The sequence below is a fragment of the Micromesistius poutassou genome (genome assembly GCF_964030765.1).
Source record: "Micromesistius poutassou genome assembly, chromosome: 2".
Classification (NCBI taxonomy): domain Eukaryota; kingdom Metazoa; phylum Chordata; class Actinopteri; order Gadiformes; family Gadidae; genus Micromesistius; species Micromesistius poutassou.
The window spans coordinates 24,237,034-24,264,960 of NC_140272.1; the positions used below are offsets into that span (position 1 = coordinate 24,237,034).

The 27,927-nt window shown below is 47.4% G+C and overlaps 1 protein-coding gene across 1 annotated transcript; it reads left to right on the forward strand.

The window, feature by feature from the left end:
- Window positions 1-191: 191 nt before the first annotated feature.
- etnk2 (ethanolamine kinase 2) lies at window positions 192-27,831 on the forward strand. The gene is made up of 10 exons (XM_084463644.1): window positions 192-232; window positions 408-556; window positions 5,467-5,604; window positions 6,766-6,887; window positions 12,352-12,492; window positions 22,271-22,413; window positions 25,977-26,060; window positions 26,824-26,984; window positions 27,127-27,200; window positions 27,741-27,831. The coding sequence occupies exons 2-10, from the start codon at window positions 410-412 to the stop codon at window positions 27,811-27,813; spliced, it is 1,083 nt and encodes a 360-aa protein (XP_084319770.1). The 5' UTR covers window positions 192-232; window positions 408-409; the 3' UTR covers window positions 27,814-27,831.
- Window positions 27,832-27,927: the final 96 nt, after the last annotated feature.

Consider the following 27,927-nt stretch of genomic DNA (forward strand, 5'->3'; position numbering starts at 1 on the left):
AAAGAAAAAAAAGAAAACGAAAAACAGAAGCGTTGAGAATACACTCGCCATTCACAGGCACCTTTCGTGCTGCTTCGGGCAAGATCGGGTGTATTCGTACCATTTCGGAACTTGTGGGCGTGTCCGAGTGTCATTCCTTGCGCACGTCGCTACGCTGCAATCGGATGATTCCACGAGGGGCGGGGCCAAACTAGAGGAAGCCGATGACTGAGCTGCTCCCAAGGAACCGCCGGTACTCTCCTCTCTGCATCTTCAGCGGATTAACCTTACACTCCTACTCACCATCTGGCACCAGGCGCTCCAACACAACACTACCTGTATTTACTGATCCTCGGCTTGTATGCTGCACGTTTCTCACGTTGTCTTCTGGACGATTTGAAGGTTTAACTTAACACCGACGACAACAGGAATGGAGACGGAGATCCATGTGCCCCTCGGCTCGCCCGTCATCAGGAGGTTCCCCATCTTCGTGGACGAGCAGCAGGTGACGGAGGGAGCGGTCCGGCTGATCAAGGAGCTGCGGCCGGCGTGGGACCCCGACCGCCTCCAGACCAAGGTACCGTCCGCTGCAGGGCTCACTGACAGACGGCCGTCTGCTAGCTGCTAGGCTAACACTGACATTACATTCAGGGCATTCTGCTGACGCTTTCATCCAAAGCGACTTACAGCCATTCATTCACACATTCACACCCCGACGGCGGAGTGGACCCCTCAGGGCGACAGGCAGCGGGTCAGGAGCAGTCAGGGTGAGGGGTCTGCTCAGGGACACCTCCACACTCCTCTGGGAGGAGCCGGGGATCCAACTAGCAACCCCCTGAGCTACTGACAGCCCCGCAGCATCACTGGACGCTAGCGACAAGCAGGCCCATAGCACTAGAGCCATAGCACTAGACCCTCTACGTAGAGCCATAGCACTAGACCCTCTACGTAGAGCCATAGCACTAGAGCCATAGCACTAGACCCTCTACGTAGAGCCATAGCACTAGACCCTCTACATAGAGCCATAGCACTAGAGCCATAGCACTAGACCCTCTACGTAGAGCCATAGCACTAGACCCTCTACGTAGAGCCATAGCACTAGACCCTCTACGTAGAGCCATAGCACTAGACCCTCTACATAGAGCCATAGCACTAGAGCCATAGCACTAGACCCTCTACATAGAGCCATAGCACTAGACCCTCTACGTAGAGCCATAGCACTAGACCCTCTACGTAGAGCCATAGCACTAGACCCTCTACGTAGAGCCATAGCACTAGAGCCATAGCACTAGACCCTCTACGTAGAGCCATAGCACTAGAGCCATAGCACTAGACCCTCTACGTAGAGCCATAGCACTAGACCCTCTACATAGAGCCATAGCACTAAAGCCATAGCACTAGACCCTCTACGTAGAGCCATAGCACTAGACCCTCTACATAGAGCCATAGCACTAGAGCCATAGCACTAGACCCTCTACGTAGAGCCATAGCACTAGACCCTCTACGTAGAGCCATAGCACTAGAGCCATAGCACTAGACCCTCTACGTAGAGCCATAGCACTAGAGCCATAGCACTAGACCCTCTACGTAGAGCCATAGCACTAGACCCTCTACATAGAGCCATAGCACTAAAGCCATAGCACTAGACCCTCTACGTAGAGCCATAGCACTAGACCCTCTACATAGAGCCATAGCACTAGAGCCATAGCACTAGACCCTCTACGTAGAGCCATAGCACTAGACCCTCTACGTAGAGCCATAGCACTAGACCCTCTACATAGAGCCATAGCACTAGACCCTCTTTAGCCAATTACATTAAGCCAATCAGTCCTTGTAAAAACTTGTATGGAAATGCTGCAAATGGCCTTTGGAGTCACAGTGAGCTAGTGTGGACCACAGCTCCATTGGGTGGCGTGCAGTAGTGAACATGGTGCAGCCTACCTGGGCGTTGAGCAGCATCTTCTCACTAAATGCCAGACATGCAACTATGGTGTACGGTCTGTGTTATTATACCCTGTTTAAATCAGTTGAAACTTCAATAGTATTCATAAACAAAGTCAGTATGTATGTCTGTATATACGTATAATCCAATGCATTATGTCATATCATTATAATTATTATGCCATTTTATGGAATTTATTCATCATAATTATCATAAAGATCATAAACTTTGTCATTTGGCTGTCACTCAGAACTGCCTGAATATAGGCCAGCTCCTCCTCCAGCTCCGTAGTCACTCTTAAAAACGGCCCAGACTCATGTGAGCAAAATGTCACACTAGTATGATACAGTTTTTTTTCATTCTGGGGCAAAATATATTATCTGATGTAGTTATCTATAATGTAAACAGATAATATGATAATCACCTCCTCTCAAAACAGCAACATTCCAATATATTGATGCAGTGATAGTATTCTTCAGTTCTTCTTCTTCAGTTAGTATATTCTGTATTAAATAGTGACCCTCAGGCCTGTATCATGACCTCAGCCTATATCGTATCTAGATGAATGCATTATGCATTCATTATTCCTCACCATATGTACGATGTAGGAGTATACATATGGGAGACCTGTGTGTGTGTGTGTGTGTGTGTGTGTGTGTGTGTGTGTGTGTGTGTGTGTGTGTGTGTGTGTGTGTGTGTGTGTGTGTGTGTGTGTGTGTGTGTGTGTGTGTGTGTGTGTTATTAATATCAGCAGCCTCCACCACAAACACCCACTTCATGTCTGCAAATATGTCATTTGTTTGGGTGACTTTATTGGGCCGATGTGAAATTCTCATATCCAGATTCCAGAATTGAGAAAGTTGGATCAAGGGGAAAATGCATAATTGATTAGCGCTAAGTGGATGGAGCGGCTGGTGTTTCAGACCTGTTGCTACAGGAAGGGCTCACAGTGGTGACAACAGCGTCCACTGGCTCTGTGTGCACCCACCGGGTGGGGAGAGGTGGAGCCGGCTTGTGTTGACATGATCCCAGTGACTAATGCTGGTCCTCTGGGCCCACCCACCAGCCTCCCCGTCCCGCCCCCTCTGTGGTACTGGGACAATGTTTACGTCCTCCCCTGCCTGTCACATCGCCGTGGTCTTTTCTCAATGAGCGCCGCAGCTTTGTCCAGCCTATCTGCTTTGGAACCAGAACAAGGGCAAATAAATAATCCGCTGTCCCCAATGTGTTATTAGTTATACCAATAATTAATGAGGTGGCATCATGATCTATAAAGCTAGCTAACACACATCTGCGTTACTGCATTTGTTCATGTAACAACACATCTGCGTTACTGCATTTGTTCATGTAACAACACATCTGCGTTACTGCATTTGTTCATGTAACAACACATCTGCGTTACTGCATTTGTTCATGTAACAACACATCTGCGTTACTGCATTTGTTCATGTAACAACACATCTGCGTTACTGCATTTGTTCATGTAACAACACATCTGCGTTACTGCATTTGTTCATGTAACAACACACATGTGTTACATTGGTTCATGTAACAACACACATGTGTTACATTGGTTCATGTAACAACACACGTGTGTTACATTGGTTCATGTAACCACACACATCTGTGTCACTACATGAAGTGCTGCCACATTCAGATGATTGGCAGTGGCAGTGATAGGTCAGATTGGCAGTGATAGGTCAAATGTTCCAATCAGTGGCCAACAATACAGTTTTTTTCAATACACACTCGTCCAAAATCATCTGCAAATGTGAACTTGGGAAAAGGACATTGATTGTGTACCCTGCTGAGTGTAGCTGACAGCCTGCTGAGGTCCGTCTCACGGTGAGAGATGAGCGTGAGAGAGCGGGACGGAGCGGACTGCCTGGATGTTGTTTGACCAGCAGGGCCGTGTTATGGTTGGCACTCTGGAAGGTGTGAGTAGAGAAACAGGGTCTGACCCCTGCTGCCACCTGGACAGGATGGAACGCTTTGAGTTTTCACACCGTTCCAAAACATCCTGACCCCACGCTGCAGCACCCCCTGCACCGTGGCGCGTCCTGTCCCAGGTTAGAGACAGATCTGATGTCAGTTTGAATATCACGCTAAATAAGATATGATCCACGTATGAGACTCCCATGGCCCGTATGACGGACATGGCAACCAAGCACACATAAAGTCATCGGATTGTTGCTAACCTAACAAAACCACTACATTTTTCAGATGTCTCTAAAAGACAAAGAATTAACTACATGTCAATCTAGTCTATGGTCTAAACCGATGGCCTGATTTTAAGTATTTCATCAAAAGTAATGATCACAAAACGGACCATCCCTTCTCAAAACGGAGCCAACAACGCTAAACGTGGCGCTGGAGCCCTCCGAGGACACAGAGCCCCTGCTAGCCTTGATGCACCAAACAGCGTACCACTGCCGCTGCTTACCCCAGGATGTTTACCTGCCTTTGGTCCGGGAGGTTCACTTATTGCTGTCCGTCAGCGCATTTGATGGACGGCGCTGGCCGCTTATTGTTTGTGTCCCATGGCTAGACTAGATCAGTCATGTGGTGGCGAAAGTCGTTCAGTCCTAACGGAATGCCTCTGTCTTTACAGTGAGCCGCGTGTGGAATGCCAGTTATGCGTGTCCGCGGGACGGCCGTGTGTATTGTTATTGTGCTCTGTTTGTTTGTGGGCGGCAGTGGCCATTGAAGGGGGATGTTTATTGAAAAGTTTCATTGCGAGCTTCAGCAGACACATTTTTGACATTTTCGGATACAATGGGCGAACACCCCCCTCTCCGATGTTGTGATGCATACCACCACTGTATATGGTCCTCGTCGTTATAGCTCTTGTATCCAAAGCACTTTACATTCACCCATTCATGCACACATTCACACACCGACGGCAGAGTCAACCACGCAGGGCGACAGCCAGCTCGTCAGGAGCAATTAGGGTGAGGACAGCATGACACTCGAACCAGCAACCTTGCGGTTACCAGCCAACCCGCTCTACCTCCTGAGCTAATGCCACCCCACTATATCTCTGACTTTGCGTTGATTTTTGATTGCAAAGGATTCATTCATCATTCAGTCATTGAATCACTATAGCATTACTTACAATTCCAAAGTTGTGTCACTGTCAGCTTCCTGCAGTGGACTGAATATACTGACACGGCATTGGGGCAAAGGGTACATATGATGTAAAGAATTGGTTGCTCTGTAATCTGCAATCCAGTTATCTGTTGCTTACACATGTCCCATGGCCATCAGAATTGATATTGTTCAGTGAATGACAATTAAAAAAAGTTTGCTCTTGGACAACTTGAAATCCCGTCCCCCAGACTCCACAGTGAGCGGTCTATAGTGTCAACAGCTCCTCTGTTTTGTTTGGGAACAAAATGCCACAAGGTCATTCCTCCCAATCACAGCCGTTTCAATGCTTCACTATCTACATTACAGATACAACACATTGTTTTAGCCTTGTGGTAACTGGAGTATCAGTTTCTCATTGTTTGGTCTTTAAATTGGTTATTATTTTTTATTCCTAGCTCTTCACCGATGGCACCACCAACAAGCTGGTCGGTTGCTACATGGAGGACAGCCCAGAAGACGTGGTCTTGGTCCGTGTCTATGGCAACAAGACGGAGCTGTTTGTAGACCGAGACAATGAACTCAAGAGCTTCCAGGTAACTTGGTGGACTTGGTCAACAATGTAAAAAAAAAAAATGCTATCATTTTTTTATAGGGCTGAAATTATTATTATTTAGGCCGGATATGTTTATACATTTAAAAAGGCAATGTTGAAGAACTAAATCCAAATGGGTGTGCGTTTGAAAAATAATTATATATAGTACTTAGTTTTGTAGCATCTTATCCTAGCTATCTGTGTTGTATACGGGGAATGGGTTAACCTAGTGATGGTTAGTGTATACGGGGAATGGGTTAACCTAGTGATGGTTAGTGTATACGGGGAACGGGTTAACCTAGTGATGGTTAGTGTATACGGGGAATGGGTTAACCTAGTGATGGTTAGTCTATACGGGGAACGGGTTAACCTAGTGATGGTTAGTGTATACGGGGAATGGGTTAACCTAGTGATGGTTAGTGTATACGGGGAACGGGTTAACCTAGTGATGGTTAGTGTATATGGGGAACGGGTTAACCTAGTGATGGTTAGTGTATACGGGGAACGGGTTAACCTAGTGATGGTTAGTGTATACGGGGAACGGGTTAACCTAGTGATGGTTAGTGTATACGGGGAACGGGTTAACCTAGTGATGGTTAGTGTATACGGGGAATGGGTTAACCTAGTGATGGTTAGTGTATACGGGGAACGGGTTAACCTAGTGATGGTTAGTGTATACGGGGAACGGGTTAACCTAGTGATGGTTAGTGTATACGGGGAATGGGTTAACCTAGTGATGGTTAGTGTATACGGGAAATGGGTTAACCTAGTGATGGTTAGTGTATACGGGGAATGGGTTAACCTAGTGATGGTTAGTGTATACGGGGAATGGGTTAACCTAGTGATGGTTAGTGTATACGGGGAATGGGTTAACCTAGTGATGGTTAGTGCTTGGTTCCATGAACATCCTCACTGTACAGACAGAGATATATCGTTGTTTGTCTTTCTTCTGACTAGTGTTCTTATTGTAAGAACATCCTTACTGTACAGACGTGATATATAGTTGTTTGTCTTTCTTCTGACTAGTGTTCTTATTGTAAGAACATCCTCACTGTACAGACAGAGATATATCGTTGTTTGTCTTTCTTATTATCTTATTGTAAGTGGATTTGGATGAAAGCGTCCTACGCCCTCAATGTAAACGTTTGTGTTTGTACTTTAGGTGCTGCACGCAAACGGTTGCGCTCCTCGTCTCTACTGCTCTTTTCAGAACGGGATCTGCTACGAGTTCATGCCCGGGGACGCCCTGGGCACGCAGGACGTCCGCGACCCCGCGCTGCTCAGGTTGGGGACGCCATGACGCACACCACAGAGTCACGTATCAAGGCTCACTGGCTACAAACGGGTGGACTGGTGTTACTCTGAGAGCCCAGGGACCTCAGAGATCAATACCGACACCTGATAATGATATTGATCAGTGGTTGTTTAAGATGCAACGTGTACGATTTGGCCAAACGAGTCCTCCACACTCCAAACGGGGGGGGGGCGTATTACCAACGAACACTTCACGTAGCAAACGCCTTCACGCTAGCGCTAGCGTTGTACAATGAAGTACCTTAATATGCTATTGCTACCTATCCATGTCAGCATTAACAGCTGCTTACTTAGCAGTCTAAAAGAAACATTGCATGTTTAGCATCAAACTTAAATCCCTAACTGGAGAGAGCTTCACCAGGAGAACAACACCAGTGTTAATCGTGTTCTGCTTCTATTTCTATTTACATTTTCTTTGCGGTGATAAACAGTAGTGAAATAGTGATAGTAAATAATAGTAAATAGTAGTGATAAAAGGCCCTCTGGCAGCAGTATCCTCTGATCAGTGTCAGTATCCTCTCAGTGGGACTGAGGGCAGACTGGACACTGTGGTGACCTGAGGAGCACTGGGGGGAGAAGGCTGTGCTAGCTGCCAACCTAAGGAAATATCTCTGCACCATATAATATCTAAACATTCTTTTGATAACCCCTCCTCATTAGTAGTAATAAAAACCCTGTAATAACGTTGAACTAATTGCCCCTCCCCATGTCTGCTGGTGTCCTCCTTGAGCCTGTGGCTGGAGAGGCCCTGGGCCACTGGCAGCTGACTGTAGCCATTGTCGCACAACTCACAGGCAGCCCCAGCATAACGCCACCAGGTCACCAGGTTAGCCAGGTTAGCCTTTGTTAGCGGTACCAGTTGATAACGACGCATGTCGCTGTGTTCTGTGCATTCAAACAGCGTAGCAAAAGGTCCACTGATGGAAGTTGGAAGTAATGTGTGCACGCCTGATGCATTGAGACACGAAGGAGACACTGGTGCTCATGAACTGTATCCTACATGAACTGTATCCTACATGAACTATATCCTACATGAACTGTATCCTACATGAACTGTATCCTACATGAACTATATCCTACATGAACTGTATCCTACATGAACTGTATCCTACATGAACTATATCCTACATGAACACATGAACTATATCCTACGTGAACTATATCCTACATGAACTATATCCTACATGAACTATATCCTACATGAACTATATCCTACATGAACTATATCCTACATGAACTGTATCCTACATGAACTATATCCTACATGAACTATATCCTACATGAACTGTATCCTACATGAACTATATCCTACATGAACTATATCCTACATGAACTATATCCTACATGAACTATATCCTACATGAACTATATCCTACATGAACTGTATCCTACATGAACTATATCCTACATGAACTATATCCTACATGAACTATATCCTACATGAACTGTATCCTACATGAACTATATCCTACATGAACTATATCCTACATGAACTATATCCTACATGAACTATATCCTACATGAACTATATCCTACATGAACTGTATCCTACATGAACTATATCCTACATGAACTATATCCTACATGAACTATATCCTACAGCTTGTACTCAGGGCCGTCTTGGACCTCGAGGTCAGGGGTTGTGAGGACCTTTCAAAATTTCCGAAGCGGAAATCCGACTTCAGGGAGCTTTCCAGTTGAAATGTCTTCATTTGCATAAAGTTAACTAAAGGACAGCTTTGTCCTACCCCTTTAACCAAGCCCCGCCCACCTGCGGCATCTCGTCCGACACAAAGGCAATGGGAGGCGTGGCCAATGGCGAGACACCATATGGGGCGTGTGCGTATCTCTGCTGTGAGGGGTTTTGGGAGTGTAAATACAGCGGCCATTTCTCTAAGACTGCTAGGGAAGCTCAGCTTCCCCTAAAATTTCAAAAATTAAATGGTCAAATATATACTGTTGTGTTAACATTTCATTGACTAAAAATGCGTTAGAACACGTCCATCTCGAAGACGAGTTCGTTCAGAATCAGCTGTTTATCGCAGGTCGACTGACTGGACGTCCTTCTCATACACTCCCGTAGAGTCACAGTGCGTTTGCCTGTTGAGGCTCAGCGTCCATCCACTCCAATGGGGCTGCATGGAACAGCTTTTTTTTAGTGCGTCGAAAGTCAACGGTCATTGGATAATGCTGCGATTATGTCCCGCCCACGGACGATCAGCGTCTCTGGGGGTGAATGGAGGAGTGGGCTGGCCTGGACGCTGGGCTTCTGCGTGATGATTGGAGGGTCTGCGAAAGACTGAGTTGCCATTTGATTGACAGCAATTTTGAACTATAAAACGTTGCTGGAGCTCTCTTCATTCCTCAGTCCCATCGCGGATTTTGCAAGCGAGTTGTAAGACGAACTGCAACCTATTTCTTGATATTTACTTGGCGAAATTGCTGGACAATTTTCATCTTAGATTTCATACACTTATTCACACAATTCCTTGTTTCAGTTTAACATAATTCCCACATTTCCTTGTTCAAGTTTAATATGGTTTTGGTAGTTGGCCATCACTTTGATTCAGGGAGCCTGAGGTCTGAACTTGAAGTCCTGTATTCAGATCAGGACTTGCAGGGTGACAGGGGAAAGCTGTGTGATTTCTTGGTGTTCCTTAAAGACATGGAGTTGGACGGTGCAATGCCTCAGCTTTACAAACTGTTCTCATTAGTGGCAAAAATTGGAGCTACATCTGCAGGTGTAGAAAGGAGCTTCTCCTGTTTAAAGCGGCTCAAGTCCTACACCCGTAACACAATGGACCAAGGCCGTTTAAGCAGCCTAGCTCTGCTGGCCATTGAGAGGACACTGGTCAAGTCACTGGAGAAGACAGCTAGTTGGTATGACAGAGCATTATGACTTTCCTTTCCTTGACATATTCATAAATTGACAATTTATATGATGTAGGCCGAAAATGAGCTTCCCCTCTTTGAAAGACCAGCAGCCGCCACTGAGTGAATAGTAGGATGAGAAACGCCCCCGGGCAGGATGACGTTCACAGAGAGGGGTACGGACCGGCCAGTTCTTGTTCACAGAGAGAGGGGTACGGACCGGCCAGTTCTTGTTCACAGAGAGAGGGGTACGGACCGGCCAGTTCTTGTTCACAGAGAGAGGGGTACGGACCGGCCAGTTCTTGTTCACAGAGAGAGGGGTACGGACCGGCCAGTTCTTGTTCACAGAGAGAGGGGTACGGACCGGCCAGCCAGCGTTTCTTATTTGTAGAACATATCCGTTTCTTTGAATGGTGTCTTGTTTGACATCCTATTGTCCTGGGTTCATAGGTGACGTTGTGTACACAAAACAGATGTCGTCATAGGCACTGTGGATCTGTGATCAACTGACACGTCACCTCCAGGCTGTCACTGTACACTAAACGTGTCACTTTCATTCTTATGGCTCTTAGTGACCGCTATGGCCTCAATGGGCACATGCCTAGGTCTGATGAGTCATTTGATGACACAGGCCGGGTTACCTCAGTCAGCTGATTTGCATTGATATTTGTATAGGTATTTGTATATGTTTCTTTTTGCATCACTGATTGACAGCAGATTGGCAGGTGAATGGGCAGCCGACAATAAATAAAGGTTGATATGTTGATGATGTCAGATGGCCGCAGAGGGTTACTGTAAGATTGCTGACTCATTAAATCTTGATTTGGTACTTTGTACTTTACAGCTCTGTGATTAGATTGAGTAGTCGTGGCGCAATGTGACGTCAGTCGACTAATGTTATTGCCCATATGTATTGCTTTTCACAGAGCTGGGACACAAGATATGCATTGTAAAGACTGTTCACACATGGAAAGTGTACACACTTCTATATTTGCCTGGCATATGACCGTGGGGTTTAAAGAGAGAGTAGAGCTGTGTGGACGTTTTTGTTAGACTTTTTTTTTTTTTTTTAAACCACAGAGGACTACACAAATAGATCCACACTTTCAGAACATCATTAGACATGTGAACTACTTTTTAAGCATTTGTTTATCTCATAGAGAGGTCTTTAAATTGTGTACAGAGTGAACACTTGTAGATTGTGATCATCAGAAGGAAGGGAGTTGTCGTTCCCTCAGAAGACCAGTCACATTGAGTGTACCACGATCAACAAATATGTTTCACTTGGGCTTTGTAAAAGGAGATCAACATGGACATTTCATGATCAACAAATACCTCTGCTATATTCACGCTCACTTTTCTACATTTCAGGATCCACATTTGACAGACCTTTTCATTTTAGGGATCAGCTGCGGTACGCATTGGACTTATAGAAGTGCCTATAGACCAGAAGTAAAATGATCATAACCTTGGGGACACCACGCCCCCATCTTCATTGAACTCTCAGCCCAAAACACACTTTTAACAAACACTTTAACCGCCTCAAAAGAAAGGACCAGAAAGAGTCACAGTCGAATAGTGAAAGGTTCTTATGGGACCACGCAGCCAGAGGCTAAAAAGCCAAAATAAATAACTCTAAGAAATATATTTAAGCAAGGAACTCCACAGGACAGGACAAATAAGCACTGGAAAAGTTTACTGATGAAGTGACATGGATATGATTCCCTTAAAAAACGTGGAAAATTAGCCTTTCAAAAGATTGCGCAAAATTGCAGTTGATCCTTGGTAGGAAATACCCTGCCGCAAATATTTGAAATAAGACCATCATTTAGATAAAACAGGATTCAAACCCTACGTTTTGTGAATGAGTTTGTGAATGTTCCACTGTGCCTGGGGCGCAGGTGTGTTGGTGACATCATCTTTTACCATAAGCCCTCTGGACGAAGAGGCTGCCACGGCCAGGTGTGCGGCCTGTGCCAGATGTGGCTGTACATACTCTTAGCATAGGGCCACGATGTGGGAAGCAGAGTCTGAGCAGCGGATGATTTTGATGTCCAAGGGATGGTTAGCTTACCGTACACATACTGTATAATGCCATGGCCCTCATTAAAACACTCGTGGGTCGTAACCATGGGGATAACCTATCCTTCCTAGAACTCCTCTACCCTTAATGTTATGTAGGTCATCTTTTGAATCCAATGCTAAACCATGTCAAAATTCTTGTTCAATATTTATACTTTGCAGAATTTAAATCTTGAAAATCTTTTCGAAAAGGTACTTTGACCCAAGTGGTCTGTTGAAATACGGATATCAGTTTGGTTGTACTGTTCAGTAACTTACAAACCACGTCAAAATAATCGTGATAGGATTGTGATCCTGCTTGATCTTTTATTTAGTTTGCCCTATCGATCCATTATTTGTACATGAGTGGATAAACACTGGGTTTTAAACAAACCACTCTCCAGTGCAACACCGGAGAGGCTCCCATTGGTGGGAGATGTAACCTGAAATGTAGTCTAACTCGTCTGCAACCAATAAGAACCCTCGGTGTGTGTCCTCTCAGGATGATCTCCAGGGAGATGGCCCGCATCCACGCCATCCACGCCCACAACGGCTGCATCCCCAAGCCCAACCTCTGGATCAAGATGCGTAAATACTTCTCCCTGGTGGCCACTGAGTTCACGGACCAGGCCTCCAACCTCAGGTGAGTCCTGCAGCGTTCAGCAGCCCGGCGGAGCCCGTGAGACTTAGAGCGCCCACCGCTGCAGACTAGTGTAGAACCCTCCCCTCATTTAGTGCACCGCTGATGGCATTGTCAGCGTGTGTTTTTATATAATTCAATATTTTGTTTCAGTTTGACTGAGATGATCAATATTGTTAATTCTTATTTTCTTATTTTGGCCTAGATGATAGACTAGATCAGTGGGTCTCAAACTTTTTATACTGCGTACCACCCCAAGTACCACCATCATGACGGATGTTTTAAAATATTACAAAGTACAGTAGCGTAGGCCTGCCGCCCTATTCAGCTAGTTCATGAAGGAGGCACATTTAGTCTTAATAATCATATTATTTATTATGAACTTGTCAGCTGTACAAAGTGGTAACACACACACACACACACACACACACACACACACACACACACACACACACACACACACTGTATGCCAACAACCTGAAAAATGTTGGGTTAAATACGAATAATATTGAAAGTTGGCCGCAGGTCATCACTCAGCTTCCATGAGCCTCAGGAGTGCGCCTGCCTCTCCCAACACCGTCCTGTGACGTCGGGGTCCATCAGCTTCAGTCTCAGGTGTGCTGAGCATCAATCCTGCTTCTATATTTTGTTTTTATGACGGCAAGTGAAGCCAAGCCTTTCTCGCATGTTATCGTTGTGTGGTCGCACAAGGCAGGAGAAAGCACGCAGCGCTGTGCGGAGCGCAGGGTGTTCGCTGTGTGAGCCCGACAACGACCGCCTTCTGAAAGCACACTTCAATGTTTCTGTTCTGCCCTCCTGCTCACCAACAGTCCTCTGGCCTTTCAGGGGTTTTGATGCTGAAGGGGTTTCTCATCCAGTTGTTTGCTTCGGCCGTCACTGCGAAATATTGGCGGAACTGTTGTCCGAGCGAGATGCAGTACGCATTGATGTTGTTCCTGACTATTGAATCGTTGACTTTGACTGGTAGCTAATAAACAGGCTTGATTTCACCCCGATTTACCCTCTCCGACCCTACACATATTGGAGGGTTCATCTTCATGTACAGTAGATTTACCCTCTCCGACCCTACACATATTGGAGGGTTCATCTTCATGTACAGTAGATTTACCCTCTCCGACCCTACACATATTGGAGGGTTCATCTTCATGTACAGTAGATTTACCCTCTCCGACCCTACACATATTGGAGGGTTCATCTTCATGTACAGTAGATTTACCCTCTCCGACCCTACACATATTGGAGGGTTCATCTTCATGTACAGTAGATTTACCCTCTCCGACCCTACACATATTGGAGGGTTCATCTTCATGTACAGTAGATTTACCCTCTCCGACCCTACACATATTGGAGGGTTCATCTTCATGTACAGTAGATTTACCCTCTCCGACCCTACACATATTGGAGGGTTCATTTTCATGTACAGTAGATGCGATTAGACGGCTTTGCGGTTCCAGGGGCGGGACTTGGGTAGAAGTGTCAACATGAGCAGTTGTAACTGGAGGGACGGTGAACCTTCATGGGAGAGAAGGGGATTAGGTCACACTTAACAACGCCGTTGAAAGATGGTGATCTATGAGAAAGACGCAGAGGCTTACGAGGCTTTTGTTGGGATTAAAAACATGTTGTCAGCAAAACAAAGAATATGGTGGCATTTTTGCACTTGTAAATGGTAGCCTACACTGAGATGTCGTTTACTCATTTGTGCATGTGAGTGGCTTGAATAAAAATAAACATTGGGAGTAAGCTAATGATTCTAAAGAGGTCTTCTCTCCTGCTCCAATGAACCAAGAAAGCCAGCTCTGTGACCACGGCGGGTTACCCCCCTTGGTTTTACAGACCGTTAGATTGGATTACCCCCCCTTGGTTTACACAGACCGTTAGATTGGATTACCCCCCCTTGGTTTACACAGACCGTTAGATTGGATTACCCCCCCTTGGTTTACACAGACCGTTAGATTGGATTACCCCCCTTGGTTTTACAGACCGTTAGATTGGATTACCCCCCCTTGGTTTTACAGACCGTTAGATTGGATTACCCCCCTTGGTTTTACAGACCGTTAGATTGGATTACCCCCCTTGGTTTTACAGACCGTTAGATTGGATTACCCCCCTTGGTTTTACAGACCGTTAGATTGGATTACCCCCCTTGGTTTACACAGACCGTTAGATTGGATTACCCCCCCTTGGTTTTACAGACCGTTAGATTGGATTACCCCCCTTGGTTTTACAGACCGTTAGATTGGATTACCCCCCTTGGTTTTACAGACCGTTAGATTGGATTACCCCCCTTGGTTTTACAGACCGTTAGATTGGATTACCCCCCTTGGTTTTACAGACCGTTAGATTGGATTACCCCCCTTGGTTTACACAGACCGTTAGATTGGATTACCCCCCTTGGTTTTACAGACCGTTAGATTGGATTACCCCCCTTGGTTTTACACAGACTGTTAGATTGGATTACCCCCCTTGGTTTTACACAGACTGTTAGATTGGATTACCCCCCTTGGTTTTACACAGACCGTTAGATTGGATTACCCCCCTTGGTTTTACAGACCGTTAGATTGGATTACCCCCCTTGGTTTTACAGACCGTTAGATTGGATTACCCCCCTTGGTTTTACAGACCGTTAGATTGGATTACCCCCCTTGGTTTTACAGACCGTTAGATTGGATTACCCCCCTTGGTTTACACAGACCGTTAGATTGGATTACCCCCCTTGGTTTTACAGACCGTTAGATTGGATTACCCCCCTTGGTTTTACACAGACTGTTAGATTGGATTACCCCCCTTGGTTTTACACAGACTGTTAGATTGGATTACCCCCCTTGGTTTTACACAGACCGTTAGATTGGATTACCCCCCTTGGTTTTACACAGACTGTTAGAGTGCAGGGTGTGCTAAGCGGCGACCGTACCATATTTTTTATTCTCCTCCTGTCTGCACTACCAGATAGTTCCCGCTTGGAGCCACGATCGCAGTGTTTTGAACAATTCATTTTTTTAGCGCTTGTATCTTAGCGTCAGCTTAGCTTGTAATCGTGGATGTCTATGAAACAGGCTGATATTGAAACAAAAACATTACAGGAAAGGCGAAACTTATTTAAAACCCCATTTCAATGATCTCATGGTTAATGTATTTCCATTCTTACTAGTATTTAGATATTATTATGTTTTGTACCACCTGGTACGCATACCATAGGATGAGAACCAGTGGACTAGATGTTACACGGTGCACAATATCCAAACAATAAGACACAACTACAGCAGCAGTTGCCACTTGACGTTAAGTATACAGTTCAATCGGCAATAAGAACAAATGCACAATGATGATAATCAAATTAGAAATACAGACAGGGATCCTCTCTGTACCCCCACACGGAATCTCATCTTTTCCATTCTGATATGGATCAGGTACAGGTTGGATATTTTTGCGATGCGACCTTAGTCAAACTATATCAGTCTGGAATCATTTTCCATTTCCAAAGGGTGTCAGAGACAGGTAACGATCAAAATGCCTCTGGACGTAATTGGACAGGCCCTCAACCAATCATAGCATGGAAACGGGGGAAGCAGCACTGAGAGTTGTGTCTGGTTCCCAGGCTAAATCTGACCATTCATATTGAAATCATGCGACTTTGGTCAGTGGAGGGACGGTGAAGATAGCAGGTCATAGTAGCAGCGTAGTCACAAGTAGTCCTTGACATCTTGAATGAAATTGGTTTCAGTGAAGCATTCACGTCACGTGCCACCACTCCGCTCTCCGTACACAAGTTGCAGCCATTGATCCACCAAAAGCAATCGTTCTCATCTTGCTCACGAATGCTCTGGCTTCCACTGTACCTCAGTATAAAGACAGCCCTTCAGTGGCTCCATGGTTCCTTACAGCAGTGTGCCACAGCATGCTGTGTGGGACCTCTGACCGCTGTTGTTCTTTTGCGTGTGCAGGTCAGTTCGGACTGCGACCAGTGAACGCGTCAATCTGATATCAGCCGTATTAAAAAAATGTATGTGAACACCAAAACCCCAATGTTGTATCTGAGCAATAAATCTGAAATGAGCCCTGAGGCTTGAAGTGTACACAACTGTTTGGAAAGATGCAACTTCATAAAAAGAAGCAGCATAAGCGAATGTCCCCAACACAAAGCATTGGAGGTGAAAGGATTACAGTGGAGCCCTAATCAAAGGTCCTCTTCCCACGAGCGGCTCCGTGCAGCGTGGAGCTCCGGACGGCTGCACGTGACGGCAGTAACCTAGCAGGGAGCCGAATCCAGACAGAGTGGCTTACATAACTGATAATAACTGGATTAGAGGGCCCGAGGAACGCGGCGCGCTGACAGATGTTTGCGTTGCTACGACGATCAGATCGCCTTGTTCTCTTCTCTAAGCAACACAGGGACTGGTTTACGGTGTGCTCCTGTCATTCTCCCCTGAGCCAGATGGTCCCGAGACTCCTTATCAACACAACCTCGTCCTGTTACGTGACACGATTGCCTTGTGTGTCGATTTCAGTGGGCTGTCGCTGACTGCTGGCCCTAATGAACTGCTTGGCCTTGTGACTGTTATCCCAGTGACACTGACTGAAGCTTGTGTTATCCCAGTGTCACTGACTGAAGCTTGTGTTATCCCAGTGACACTGACTGAAGCTTGTGTTATCCCAGTGACACTGACTGAAGCTTGTGTTATCCCAGTGTCACTGACTGAAGCTTGTGTTATCCCAGTGACACTGACTGAAGCTTGTGTTATCCCAGTGACACTGACTGAAGCTTGTGTTATCCCAGTGACACTGACTGAAGCTTGTGTTATCCCAGTGACACTGACTGAAGCTTGTGTTATCCCAGTGACACTGACTGAAGCTTGTGTTATCCCAGTGACACTGACTGAAGCTTGTGTTATCCCAGTGACACTGACTGAAGCTTGTGTTATCCCAGTGACACTGACTGAAGCTTGTGTTATCCCAGTGACACTGACTGAAGCTTGTGTTATCCCAGTGACACTGACTGAAGCTTGTGTTATCCCAGTGACACTGACTGAAGCTTGTGTTATCCCAGTGACACTGACTGAAGCTTGTGTTATCCCAGTGACACTGACTGAAGCTTGTGTTATCCCAGTGACACTGACTGAAGCTTGTGTTATCCCAGTGACACTGACTGAAGCTTGTGTTATCCCAGTGACACTGACTGAAGCTTGTGTTATCCCAGTGACACTGACTGAAGCTTGTGTTATCCCAGTGACACTGACTGAAGCTTGTGTTATCCCAGTGACACTGACTGAAGCTTGTGTTATCCCAGTGACACTGACTGAAGCTTGTGTTATCCCAGTGACACTGACTGAAGCTTGTGTTATCCCAGTGACACTGACTGAAGCTTGTGTTATCCCAGTGACACTGACTGAAGCTTGTGTTATCCCAGTGACACTGACTGAAGCTTGTGTTATCCCAGTGACACTGACTGAAGCTTGTGTTATCCCAGTGACACTGACTGAAGCTTGTGTTATCCCAGTGACACTGACTGAAGCTTGTGTTATCCCAGTGACACTGACTGAAGCTTGTGTTATCCCAGTGTCACTGACTGAAGCTTGGCAGTCACTTGACTGATGGTCACTGGATAACGGGTGTGGGAATCCCAGTGGAGGTTGATGTACTCCACCCAGCTTCTCTCACTCACTTTTACACTGCCAAGCCGGTTCACTAGGCGTTTTTACACTGCCAAGCCGGTTCACTAGGCGTTTTTACACTGCCAAGCAGGTTCACTAGGCGTTTTTACACTGCCAAGCAGGTTCACTAGGCGTTTTTACACTGCCAAGCAGGTTCACTAGGCGTTTTTACACTGCCAAGCCGGTTCACTAGGCGTTTTTACACTGCCAAGCCGGTTCACTAGGCGTTTTTACACTGCCAAGCAGGTTCACTAGGCGTTTTTACACTGCCAAGCCGGTTCACTAGGTGTTTTTACACTGCCAAGCAGGTTCACTAGGTGTTTTTACACTGCCAAGCAGGTTCCGTCGCGGCTTGGCACGCCCGGCAATTTCACCGTCCTATCTGAAGTTTCCTGTGTAAAACCGAGGGGGTAAATCCCCGTCTTCACAGAGCAGGCTGCGCACGGAGAGTAGACCTCTTTAGAATAATTAGAATACTACTAATGTTTTTATTTTTTTATGATTCAAGAGACTCGCATGCAAGAATGAGTATACATCTGAGTGTAGGCTACAAACGGGATTAACTATTTACAAGTGCAAAAACGCCAACATATTCTTTATTTTGCTGACCACTTGTTTTTTATCCCAACAAAAGCCTTGTGAGGACAGTTCCTCTGCGTCTTTCTCGTAGATCCCACCGTCTTTCCCCGTCTTTGTTTAATGCGACTGCATCACCTTCTCTCCCCTGATGATCAGCAGCTCGTGGATTTCACTTTCTCTCCAGTTAGAACTGCTCATGTTGATATCGCTGCGCTGTCTCTGTCTAGACAACACAGCAACACCTCTACCCCCCCCCCCCCCGGAACCACGGCGCCGTCGCATCTACATCAGGATGAAACCCAAACCGCCGATGTGTGTCGGGCCCGGAGGGTCAATTGGGGTGCTAGCTCAAGCAGGCAATTGACCTCGGGCAGTGTAAAGGCGCGTACAGTGCCGCGGGAAAGGCGTGCATAAGAAGGGCATGTTTGGCAGTGAAAAAGCGTCTACTGTTTCTGTCTTTCTTTCTCCTCCTTCTTTTCTCTTTCTTTCTTTTCTCTCTCACTCTTTTTACTCATCATGTATTCAGGGTATCTTTACTCATCATGTATTCAGAGTATTTTTACTCATGTAATCTTGTATGTGGAGCGGATGTTATTATTATTATAATAATAATACATTTTATTTAGAAGGCGCCTTTCTTGGCACTCAAGGACACCGTACAAGAGTACACAAAAGCAATAAAATATACAATAAAAAAGGAACACTTAAAATTATTATAAGTTAATGCTTATAGCTCAGCCCCTTATTGCCCAAAAGTTTCACGATTTTTCGACTAAATGTGTATTGGTGTAAACAGGTCTCTAAAAGGTTCTCTAGCGATGGGCCTGTAGGGGGCGCTGCCTCTGTGTCAGAGTGACACGCTCAGCCTGCTGGTCCAACACTTCTGGAACTTGGCTAACATGCCTTTTTTCAAATGCCAAACATTTTTGTCAGGATAGATTTTGCTGTACAGTGATATTTATGAAAAAAAATACCTTAAAATGTACTTTCTATATGTGTGTGTATGTAGATAGACAGATATATATACTTTCATTTCGTACAAATGCTATATGGACATGCTTGATGTGTTCCGTGTTCAAGTTTGACCGTGAGAACCGCAAGTGCTTACTCGGCCAAGTTTCTTACATTTACATTAAGGGCATTTAGCCCTTAATGTACGATGCTTTATCCAAACCAATTTACAATAAGTACATTTGTCAGAAGAAAGAGAAACAACCATATATCGCTATGGGTACAGTAAGGATGTTCATAGAAACAAGTGTGCTAGGTTACCCCATTCCATGTACACAACAAAGGGACAAGATGCTACACAATGCTAAGGACTTTTCTTCCCACCAGCCACAGACGTTAATGAACCATCAGTGTGAGCCTGCAGTAGTCTGTACTACTGCAGGCTCACCCTCCCACCGGCCTCAGGCTGGATTAGCTGTAATCCCATTACTGGGAACAAGGGTCTCTGTGCAGCCTGTGTGTATGTCCTCTGATTGGCTGACCTGTGTGTATGTCCTCTGATTGGCTGACCTGTGTGTATGTCCTCTGATTGGCTGACCTGTGTGTATGTCCTCTGATTGGCTGACCTGTGTGTATGTCCTCTGATTGGCTGACCTGTGTGTATGTCCTCTGATTGGCTGACCTGTGTGTATGTCCTCTGATTGGCTGACCTGTGTGTATGTCCTCTGATTGGCTGACCTGTGTGTATGTCCTCTGATTGGCTGACCTGTGTGTATGTCCTCTGATTGGCTGACACAGTCCCACCTGCCCTCGGACCACAAACAGAGATCCTTTAACGGACTCATCCCTAGCCTGTAGGAGGAAGGGGAGGAGCCACAGAGACCGGCACTGGGAGGAAGGGGAGGGGCCACAGAGACCGGCAGTGGGAGGAAGGGGAGGGGCCACAGAGACCGGCAGTGGGAGGAAGGGGAGGGGCCACAGAGACCGGCAGTGGGAGGAAGGGGAGGGGCCACAGAGACCGGCACTGGGAGGAAGGGGAGGGGCCACAGAGACCGGCACTGGGAGGAAGGGGAGGGGCCACAGAGACCGGCAGTGGGAGGAAGGGGAGGGGCCACAGAGACCGGCAGTGGGAGGAAGGGGAGGGGCCACAGAGACCGGCAGTGGGAGGAAGGGGAGGGGCCACAGAGACCGGCAGTGGGAGGAAGGGGAGGGGCCACAGAGACCGGCAGTGGGAGGAAGGGGAGGAGCCACAGAGACCGGCACTGGGAGGAAGGGGAGGGGCCACAGAGACCGGCAGTGGGAGGAAGGGGAGGGGCCACAGAGACCGGCACTGGGAGGAAGGGGAGGGGCCACAGAGACCGGCAGTGGGAGGAAGGGGAGGGGCCACAGAGACCGGCAGTGGGAGGAAGGGGAGGGGCCACAGAGACCGGCAGTGGGAGGAAGGGGAGGAGCCACAGAGACCGGCACTGGGAGGAAGGGGAGGAGCCACAGAGACCGGCAGTGGGAGGAAGGGGAGGGGCCACAGAGACCGGCAGTGGGAGGAAGGGGAGGGGCCACAGAGACCGGCAGTGGGAGGAAGGGGAGGGGCCAGTAACGGGAGGCTGGCTAGACTTTTGGAACATCTTGACCCAAGCTCCTGTACATGTGGAGGTTGTTGATGCAGTAGATGAACTGAGCCGTAAACAAAGGACAGACAGGACATAAAGTGACCATGAATTAACCTGACGATCATTGTGAGCTTGAAAAGAGGATCCTGGGCATCAGGACCACATAGTCATCAGACAACTGGTTTAACGTTATAGTAGCCTATAGCGACTATGTTGGTTGATCTGCTGCTTTCAAAACACAATCTCAACGGTGCTGCAGAGCGACGCTTCCTGTTGGTGCTAGGGGCGGCGTTTGACTTCCTGTTGGTGCTAGAGGCGGCGTTTGACTTCCTGTTGGTGCTAGGGGCGGCGTTTGACTTCCTGTTGGTGCTAGGGGCGGCGTTTGACTTCCTGTTGGTGCTAGAGGCGGCGTTTGACTTCCTGTTGGTGCTAGGGGCGGCGTTTGACTTCCTGTTGGTGCTAGGGGCGGCGTTTGACTTCCTATTGGTGCTAGGGGCGGCGTTTGACTTCCTGTTGGTGCTAGGGGCGGCGTTTGACTTCCTGTTGGTGCTAGGGGCGGCGTTTGACTTCCTGTTGGTGCTAGGGGCGGCGTTTGACTTCCTGTTGGTGCTAGGGGCGGCGTTTGACTTCCTGTTGGTGCTAGGGGCGGCGTTTGACTTCCTGTTGGTGCTAGGGGCGGCGTTTGACTCGTAAACTGCGCACCGCGGCGGCGTGCGTTTCCGGCGTTACGCTCTCTCTCTGTTTTCAACTCGACCGCACCTTGCTTCTACTATTCACCACCTCTCTCTCGCCCCTCTCTCTCCCTCTCTCTCTCCCCCCTCTGTCTCCCCCCCCTCTCTCCCCCCTCTGTCTCCCTCTCTCCCCCCTCTGTCTCCCTCTCTCCCCCCTCTGTCTCCCCCTCTCCCCCCCCCCCCCCCCCCCTCTGTCTCCCCCTCTCCCCCCCTCCCCCCCCTGTCTCCCCCCTGTCTCCAGGATCCAGAGGGAGGTTCCCAGTAAGGCTCTGCTGGAGCAGGAGATGCTGTGGATGAAGGAGCACCTCTCTGCTCTGGGCTCTCCTGTGGTGCTCTGTCACAACGATCTGCTCTGCAAGAACATCATCCACAACACACAAGAGGGTAACACAACACACACACACAACACACACACAACACATCATCCACAACACACAAGAGGGTAACACAACACACACAACACACACACAACACATCATCCACAACACACAAGAGGGTAACACAACACACACACACAACACACACACAACACATCATCCACAACACACAAGAGGGTAACACAACACACACAACACACACACAACACATCATCCACAACACACAAGAGGGTAACACAACACACACACACAACACACACACACAACACATCATCCACAACACACAAGAGGGTAACACAACACACACACACAACACATCATCCACAACACACAAGAGGGTAACACAACACACACACACAACACACACACAACACATCATCCACAGCACACAAGAGGGTAACACAACACACACACACAACACACACACACAACACATCATCCACAACACACAAGAGGGTAACACAACACACACACACACAACACATCATCCACAACACACAAGAGGGTAACACAACACACACACACAACACACACACACACAACACATCATCCACAACACACAAGAGGGTAACACAACACACACACACAACACATCATCCACAACACACAAGAGGGTAACACAACACACACACACAACACATCATCCACAACACACAAGAGGGTAACACAACACACACACAACACACACACAACACATCATCCACAACACACAAGAGGGTAACACAACACACACACAACACACACACAACACACACACAACACATCATCCACAACACACACACAACACACAAGAGGGTAACACAACACACACACACACAACACATCATCCACAACACACAAGAGGGTAACACAACACACACACAACACACACACAACACATCATCCACAACACACAAGAGGGTAACACAACACACACACAACACACACACAACACACAAGAGGGTAACACAACACACACAACACATCATCCACAACACACAAGAGGGTAACACAATACACACACAAGAGGGTAACACAACACACACACAAGAGACCGGGTGGGGTTAACGACGAGATAAGCGATTATGATTGGCTAAGGCAGAGTCGTGTTTCATGGTAGCCAATCGGAGCCAGTGTTTTTACACACAAGCCAGGATACGCGTGCCACACGCACACACAAACACCCAACAGAGTCGAAGAAGCAGCAGAGATGGCGAGTCCGGAGCAATCCGATGAAAAGTTGGCATTTTCAAGGTGGAGATATAAGCACTACTTCAAATTCATTGAGGTCAAAGGCAAGAATGTGCATGTAAAGTGAACATTATGTCCAGGAGCAAAGACTTTGTCGACATCCGTTGTAAGCAACTCTAATTTAATGAAGCATCCCAAAACGTAGTAACGCAAATAATTACTTTCCCTGGTATAACTAGTTACTTTTATTATAGAGTAATTCAGTTACTAACTCCGTTATATAGGAGTTCAGCGGACGATCAGCCTGGGCTTCCCTCAAGCCTGATGTGCGGGGAAATGAACCAGATCTCAGATCTCTCTGTCTTAAGTAGTAGTAGTCGCCGTCGTCGTATTTATACACAAGTGTCAAAGTACAAAACAACTCCGGCTATGGCTTGTAGCCGGGCGCTGAGCGGGGGAAGGCGGGGGAGAGGAGGAGGTCGCTGTCACGGCGATCTGCGGAGGAAGTGTCGGCGGGAGACGGAGAGCGAGTAATTGTTTACATATTGTTCTTTATGTCTTGAATGTTTGGATTAAACCTGCACTACGGTAAATGTTCCTGATAAATAAGCTGTTTACACGCTGAACCCTTGTTCCTTTGATGTTAAAAGTTGCACTTTTGATAATATAAATAAATATAATAAACACTTTTAACTATTTCAGTTTCCGTAGGCCTATCAGTGCTTTCTGAACATATTGAACACACTTTTAAAAATACCGCGATAATACCGAAAACCGGGATCATTTTGGTCACAATAACCGTGAGGTTAAATTTTCATACCGTTACATCCCTACACACAACACACACACAACACACAAGAGGGTAACACAACACACACACAACACACAAGAGGGTAACACAACACACACACAACACACAAGAGGGTAACACAACACACACACAACACACAAGAGGGTAACACAACACACACACAACACACAAGAGGGTAACAACACACACACAACACATCATCCACAACACACAAGAGGGTAACACACACACAACACACAAGAGGGTAACACAACACACACACAACACACAAGAGGGTAACACAACACACACACAACACACACACAACACACAAGAGGGTAACACAACACACACACAACACACACACACAACACACAAGAGGGTAACACAACACGGCGGCGCTGGGCGCTAACCAGCGGCCGCTCAAAGCGCTGGACATACTGCCTCACATTCACCCATTCATACACACATTCACACCCCGACGGCGGAGTGGACCCCTCAGGGCGACGGCCAGCGGGTCAGGAGCAGTCAGGGGGGGGGGTCCGCTCAGGGACACCTCCACACTCCTAGAGGAGCAGTCAGGGGGGGGTCCGCTCAGGGACACCTCCACACTCCTAGAGGAGCAGTCAGGGGGGGGTCCGCTCAGGGACACCTCCACACTCCTAGAGGAGCAGTCAGGGGGGGGTCCGCTCAGGGACACCTCCACACTCCTAGAGGAGCAGTCAGGGGGGGGGTCCGCTCAGGGACACCTCCACACTCCTAGAGGAGCAGTCAGGGGGGGGGTCCGCTCAGGGACACCTCCACACTCCTAGCGGAGCAGTCAGGGGGGGGTCCGCTCAGGGACACCTCCACACTCCTAGAGGAGCCGGGGATCGAACCAGCGACGTTCGCTGACCAGCGACCCGCTCCGCCCCCTGAGCCTCACGGCGCCCGTGCTGTGTGCCAGGACGGCGTGGAGCCAGTCCACGGCTCCAGGGCTCCCGTCTGTCTGGCGGTTTATTGTATAATAATATAATAATAAATACATGAAAAGATCAACCAGATTTAAGTCACCCTTTTCCATTACCCTCAATCAGACAGACGGAAGGTTCTGTACAGCTCTGTCGTTGTGCAATCAAGGCCATTCAGTATGTGGCCTTTCACTTTTTCAGGTAGTCGCCATGGAAACGACTAACTTCCCCATTAGCAGACTCTCAGACAGGCTAATTGATGAACCCAGCCACCACGTTAATAATATTGACTGGGGACACTCTAACACACACTCTAACACACACTCTAACACACACACTAACACACACACTAACACACACACTAACACACACTAACACACACTCTAACACACACTCTAACACACACTCTAACACACACTCTAACACACACTCTAACACACACACTAACACACACTCTAACACACACTCTAACACACACTAACACACACTCTAACACACACTCTAACACACACTCTAACACACACTCTAACACACACTCTAACACACACACTAACACACACACTCTGGCTGGCTCAACGTGATAATCCCTCTGCCGCCCTTTTAGTTCACCTCCATTTCTCTTTATGGCTCTTAAGAGTGAACCATCTGGACTCTCTGCAGGTCACGTGCGCTTCATCGACTACGAGTACTCCAGCTACAACTACCAGGCCTTTGACATCGGCAACCACTTCAACGAGTTCGCAGGTTGGTCCCTGCAGCCGAACACACTAAACCACACACCGGACCGGAAGCGTGCATCTCGGAACGCCGTGCATCTCGGAACGCCGTGCATCTGGGAACGCCGTGTGTGGTGAAGCACCGGAGTGCGACTCCACCTGGCCACAGTCAGAGAGCTCGTGACCTGTAGGATCAGTGATGTCATCACAAAGGCTTTACACTTTCTGCCTTCAGTTTCAAAACGGTCATTTCTTGAGCTACAGCTATCACCCAGTAGTTAGATCTATTACGGTATGTACAGTTCATATGTGTGAGGTCTGCTGGCCAGGCAGTTTGTGATGGAGCACACTGCACACATGGCCGATGTCGTTGTAACGCAGTCCGGTGTTCATGTCAGACGTTAATGTTTAATACGCACGGCAAACACTGACCGACCAACCCGTTACAGTGGAAACAAGCATTTAATATATCCTCCAGAACACATGGCAATACATATGAAATGTTTTGATGACAATATATATAGATTTTTTGATAACATTTTTAGTGGGATCAAAATATCAGATATCAGATATATATATAAACAAACAAGATTAATGACAATATGTTTTTAATTATTGAAGTACTCAAATAAACATAAGCCCCCAGCCGGGCATCAAGGATGTCCCCTGAAGTAAGTGTGTGTGCGTGCGTGCGTGTGTGTGTGTGTGTGTGTGTGTGTGTGTGTGTGTGTGTGTGTGTGTGTGTGTGTGTGTGTGTGTGTGTGTGTGTGTGTGTGTGCGTGTGCGTGCAGGTATGAGTGAGCTGGACTACGGTCTGTACCCCAGCAGGGAGATGCAGCTGGAGTGGCTGCAGGTGTACCTGAAGGCCTACAAGCTGTTCACCAAGAACACGGAGCAGGTCAGCGCCCGCGAGCTGGAGACGCTCTACGTACAGGTCAACAAGTTCGCCCTGGTGAGGCTCCACGCACGCACACACGCACATGCACACGCACACACACACACACGCACGCACGCACGCACACGCACACGCACAGACACACGCACACGCACACGCACGCACACACCTTCCACTGATGTGTTATTTGTTCTTAAAGGCGTCTCACTTCTTCTGGGGGTTCTGGGCGCTCATCCAAGCCAAGTACTCCTCCATCGACTTTGACTTCCTGGGGTAAGTGTGTGTGTGTGTGTGTGTGTGTGTGTGTGTGTGTGTGTGTGTGTGGGGGGGTATTACTTCACTAGGTTGGGCCTTAATGGTGATCTGTCAGTACTGCTGCAGTAGGGTACAGTGACTGACTGAAACTCAAGCCCTGCTGAACCCAATACTCTCTGTTCTCTGTATGAGACGTGAAACCCAATACCTCTCTCTCTGTTCACTGAGACGTGGTGTTAGGGTCACACAGGCTGCCTCCTGGTTTAACCCAGAGCAACGTCTTCTCTCTTCTCTCTCTCTTTCTTTCTTTATCCTTTTTTCCTTCATTTAAAAAAATGAAGGGAAATGACTGTGTATAAATATATGGACTTGAGCTCATAGTCAGTGAGAGCTGCAGTTCAAGTTTCTTCACATAAAGTGAAGAAATCAAAGTAGCATTATCTTTGTGGGCCACTAGTTGTTCACCATGTGAGCCTCTGACCAGTGAGTACACGTTCTATAACTGGTTCTATAACTGGTTCTATAACTGGTTCTAACTGGTGTGTGTTGGTTCCACAGATACGCCGTGCTGCGCTTCAACCAATACTTTAAGACCAAGCCCACGGTGATGGCCCTGACGATCCCAGAGTAAAGAGCCACAGGGGGGGGGACACCGAGCCCCCCCCCACCCCCCCCCGTACACACACTCTTCACCCCCCACCCCTCCAGCCCCCTTCTTTACTGCAGCAGAAGTCATGGGTTATCT

What these genes read in the sequence shown, in the direction of transcription:
- etnk2 (XM_084463644.1), top strand. Translation starts at nt 410, where the DNA reads ATGGAGACGGAGATCCATGTGCCCCTCGGCTCGCCCGTCATCAGGAGG. An exon ending in CCGACCGCCTCCAGACCAAG is followed by an intron (nt 557 to 5,466) that starts GTACCGTCCGCT and finishes TTTTATTCCTAG; the next exon opens with CTCTTCACCGATGGCACCAC. An exon ending in CGCGACCCCGCGCTGCTCAG is followed by an intron (nt 6,888 to 12,351) that starts GTTGGGGACGCC and finishes GTGTCCTCTCAG; the next exon opens with GATGATCTCCAGGGAGATGG.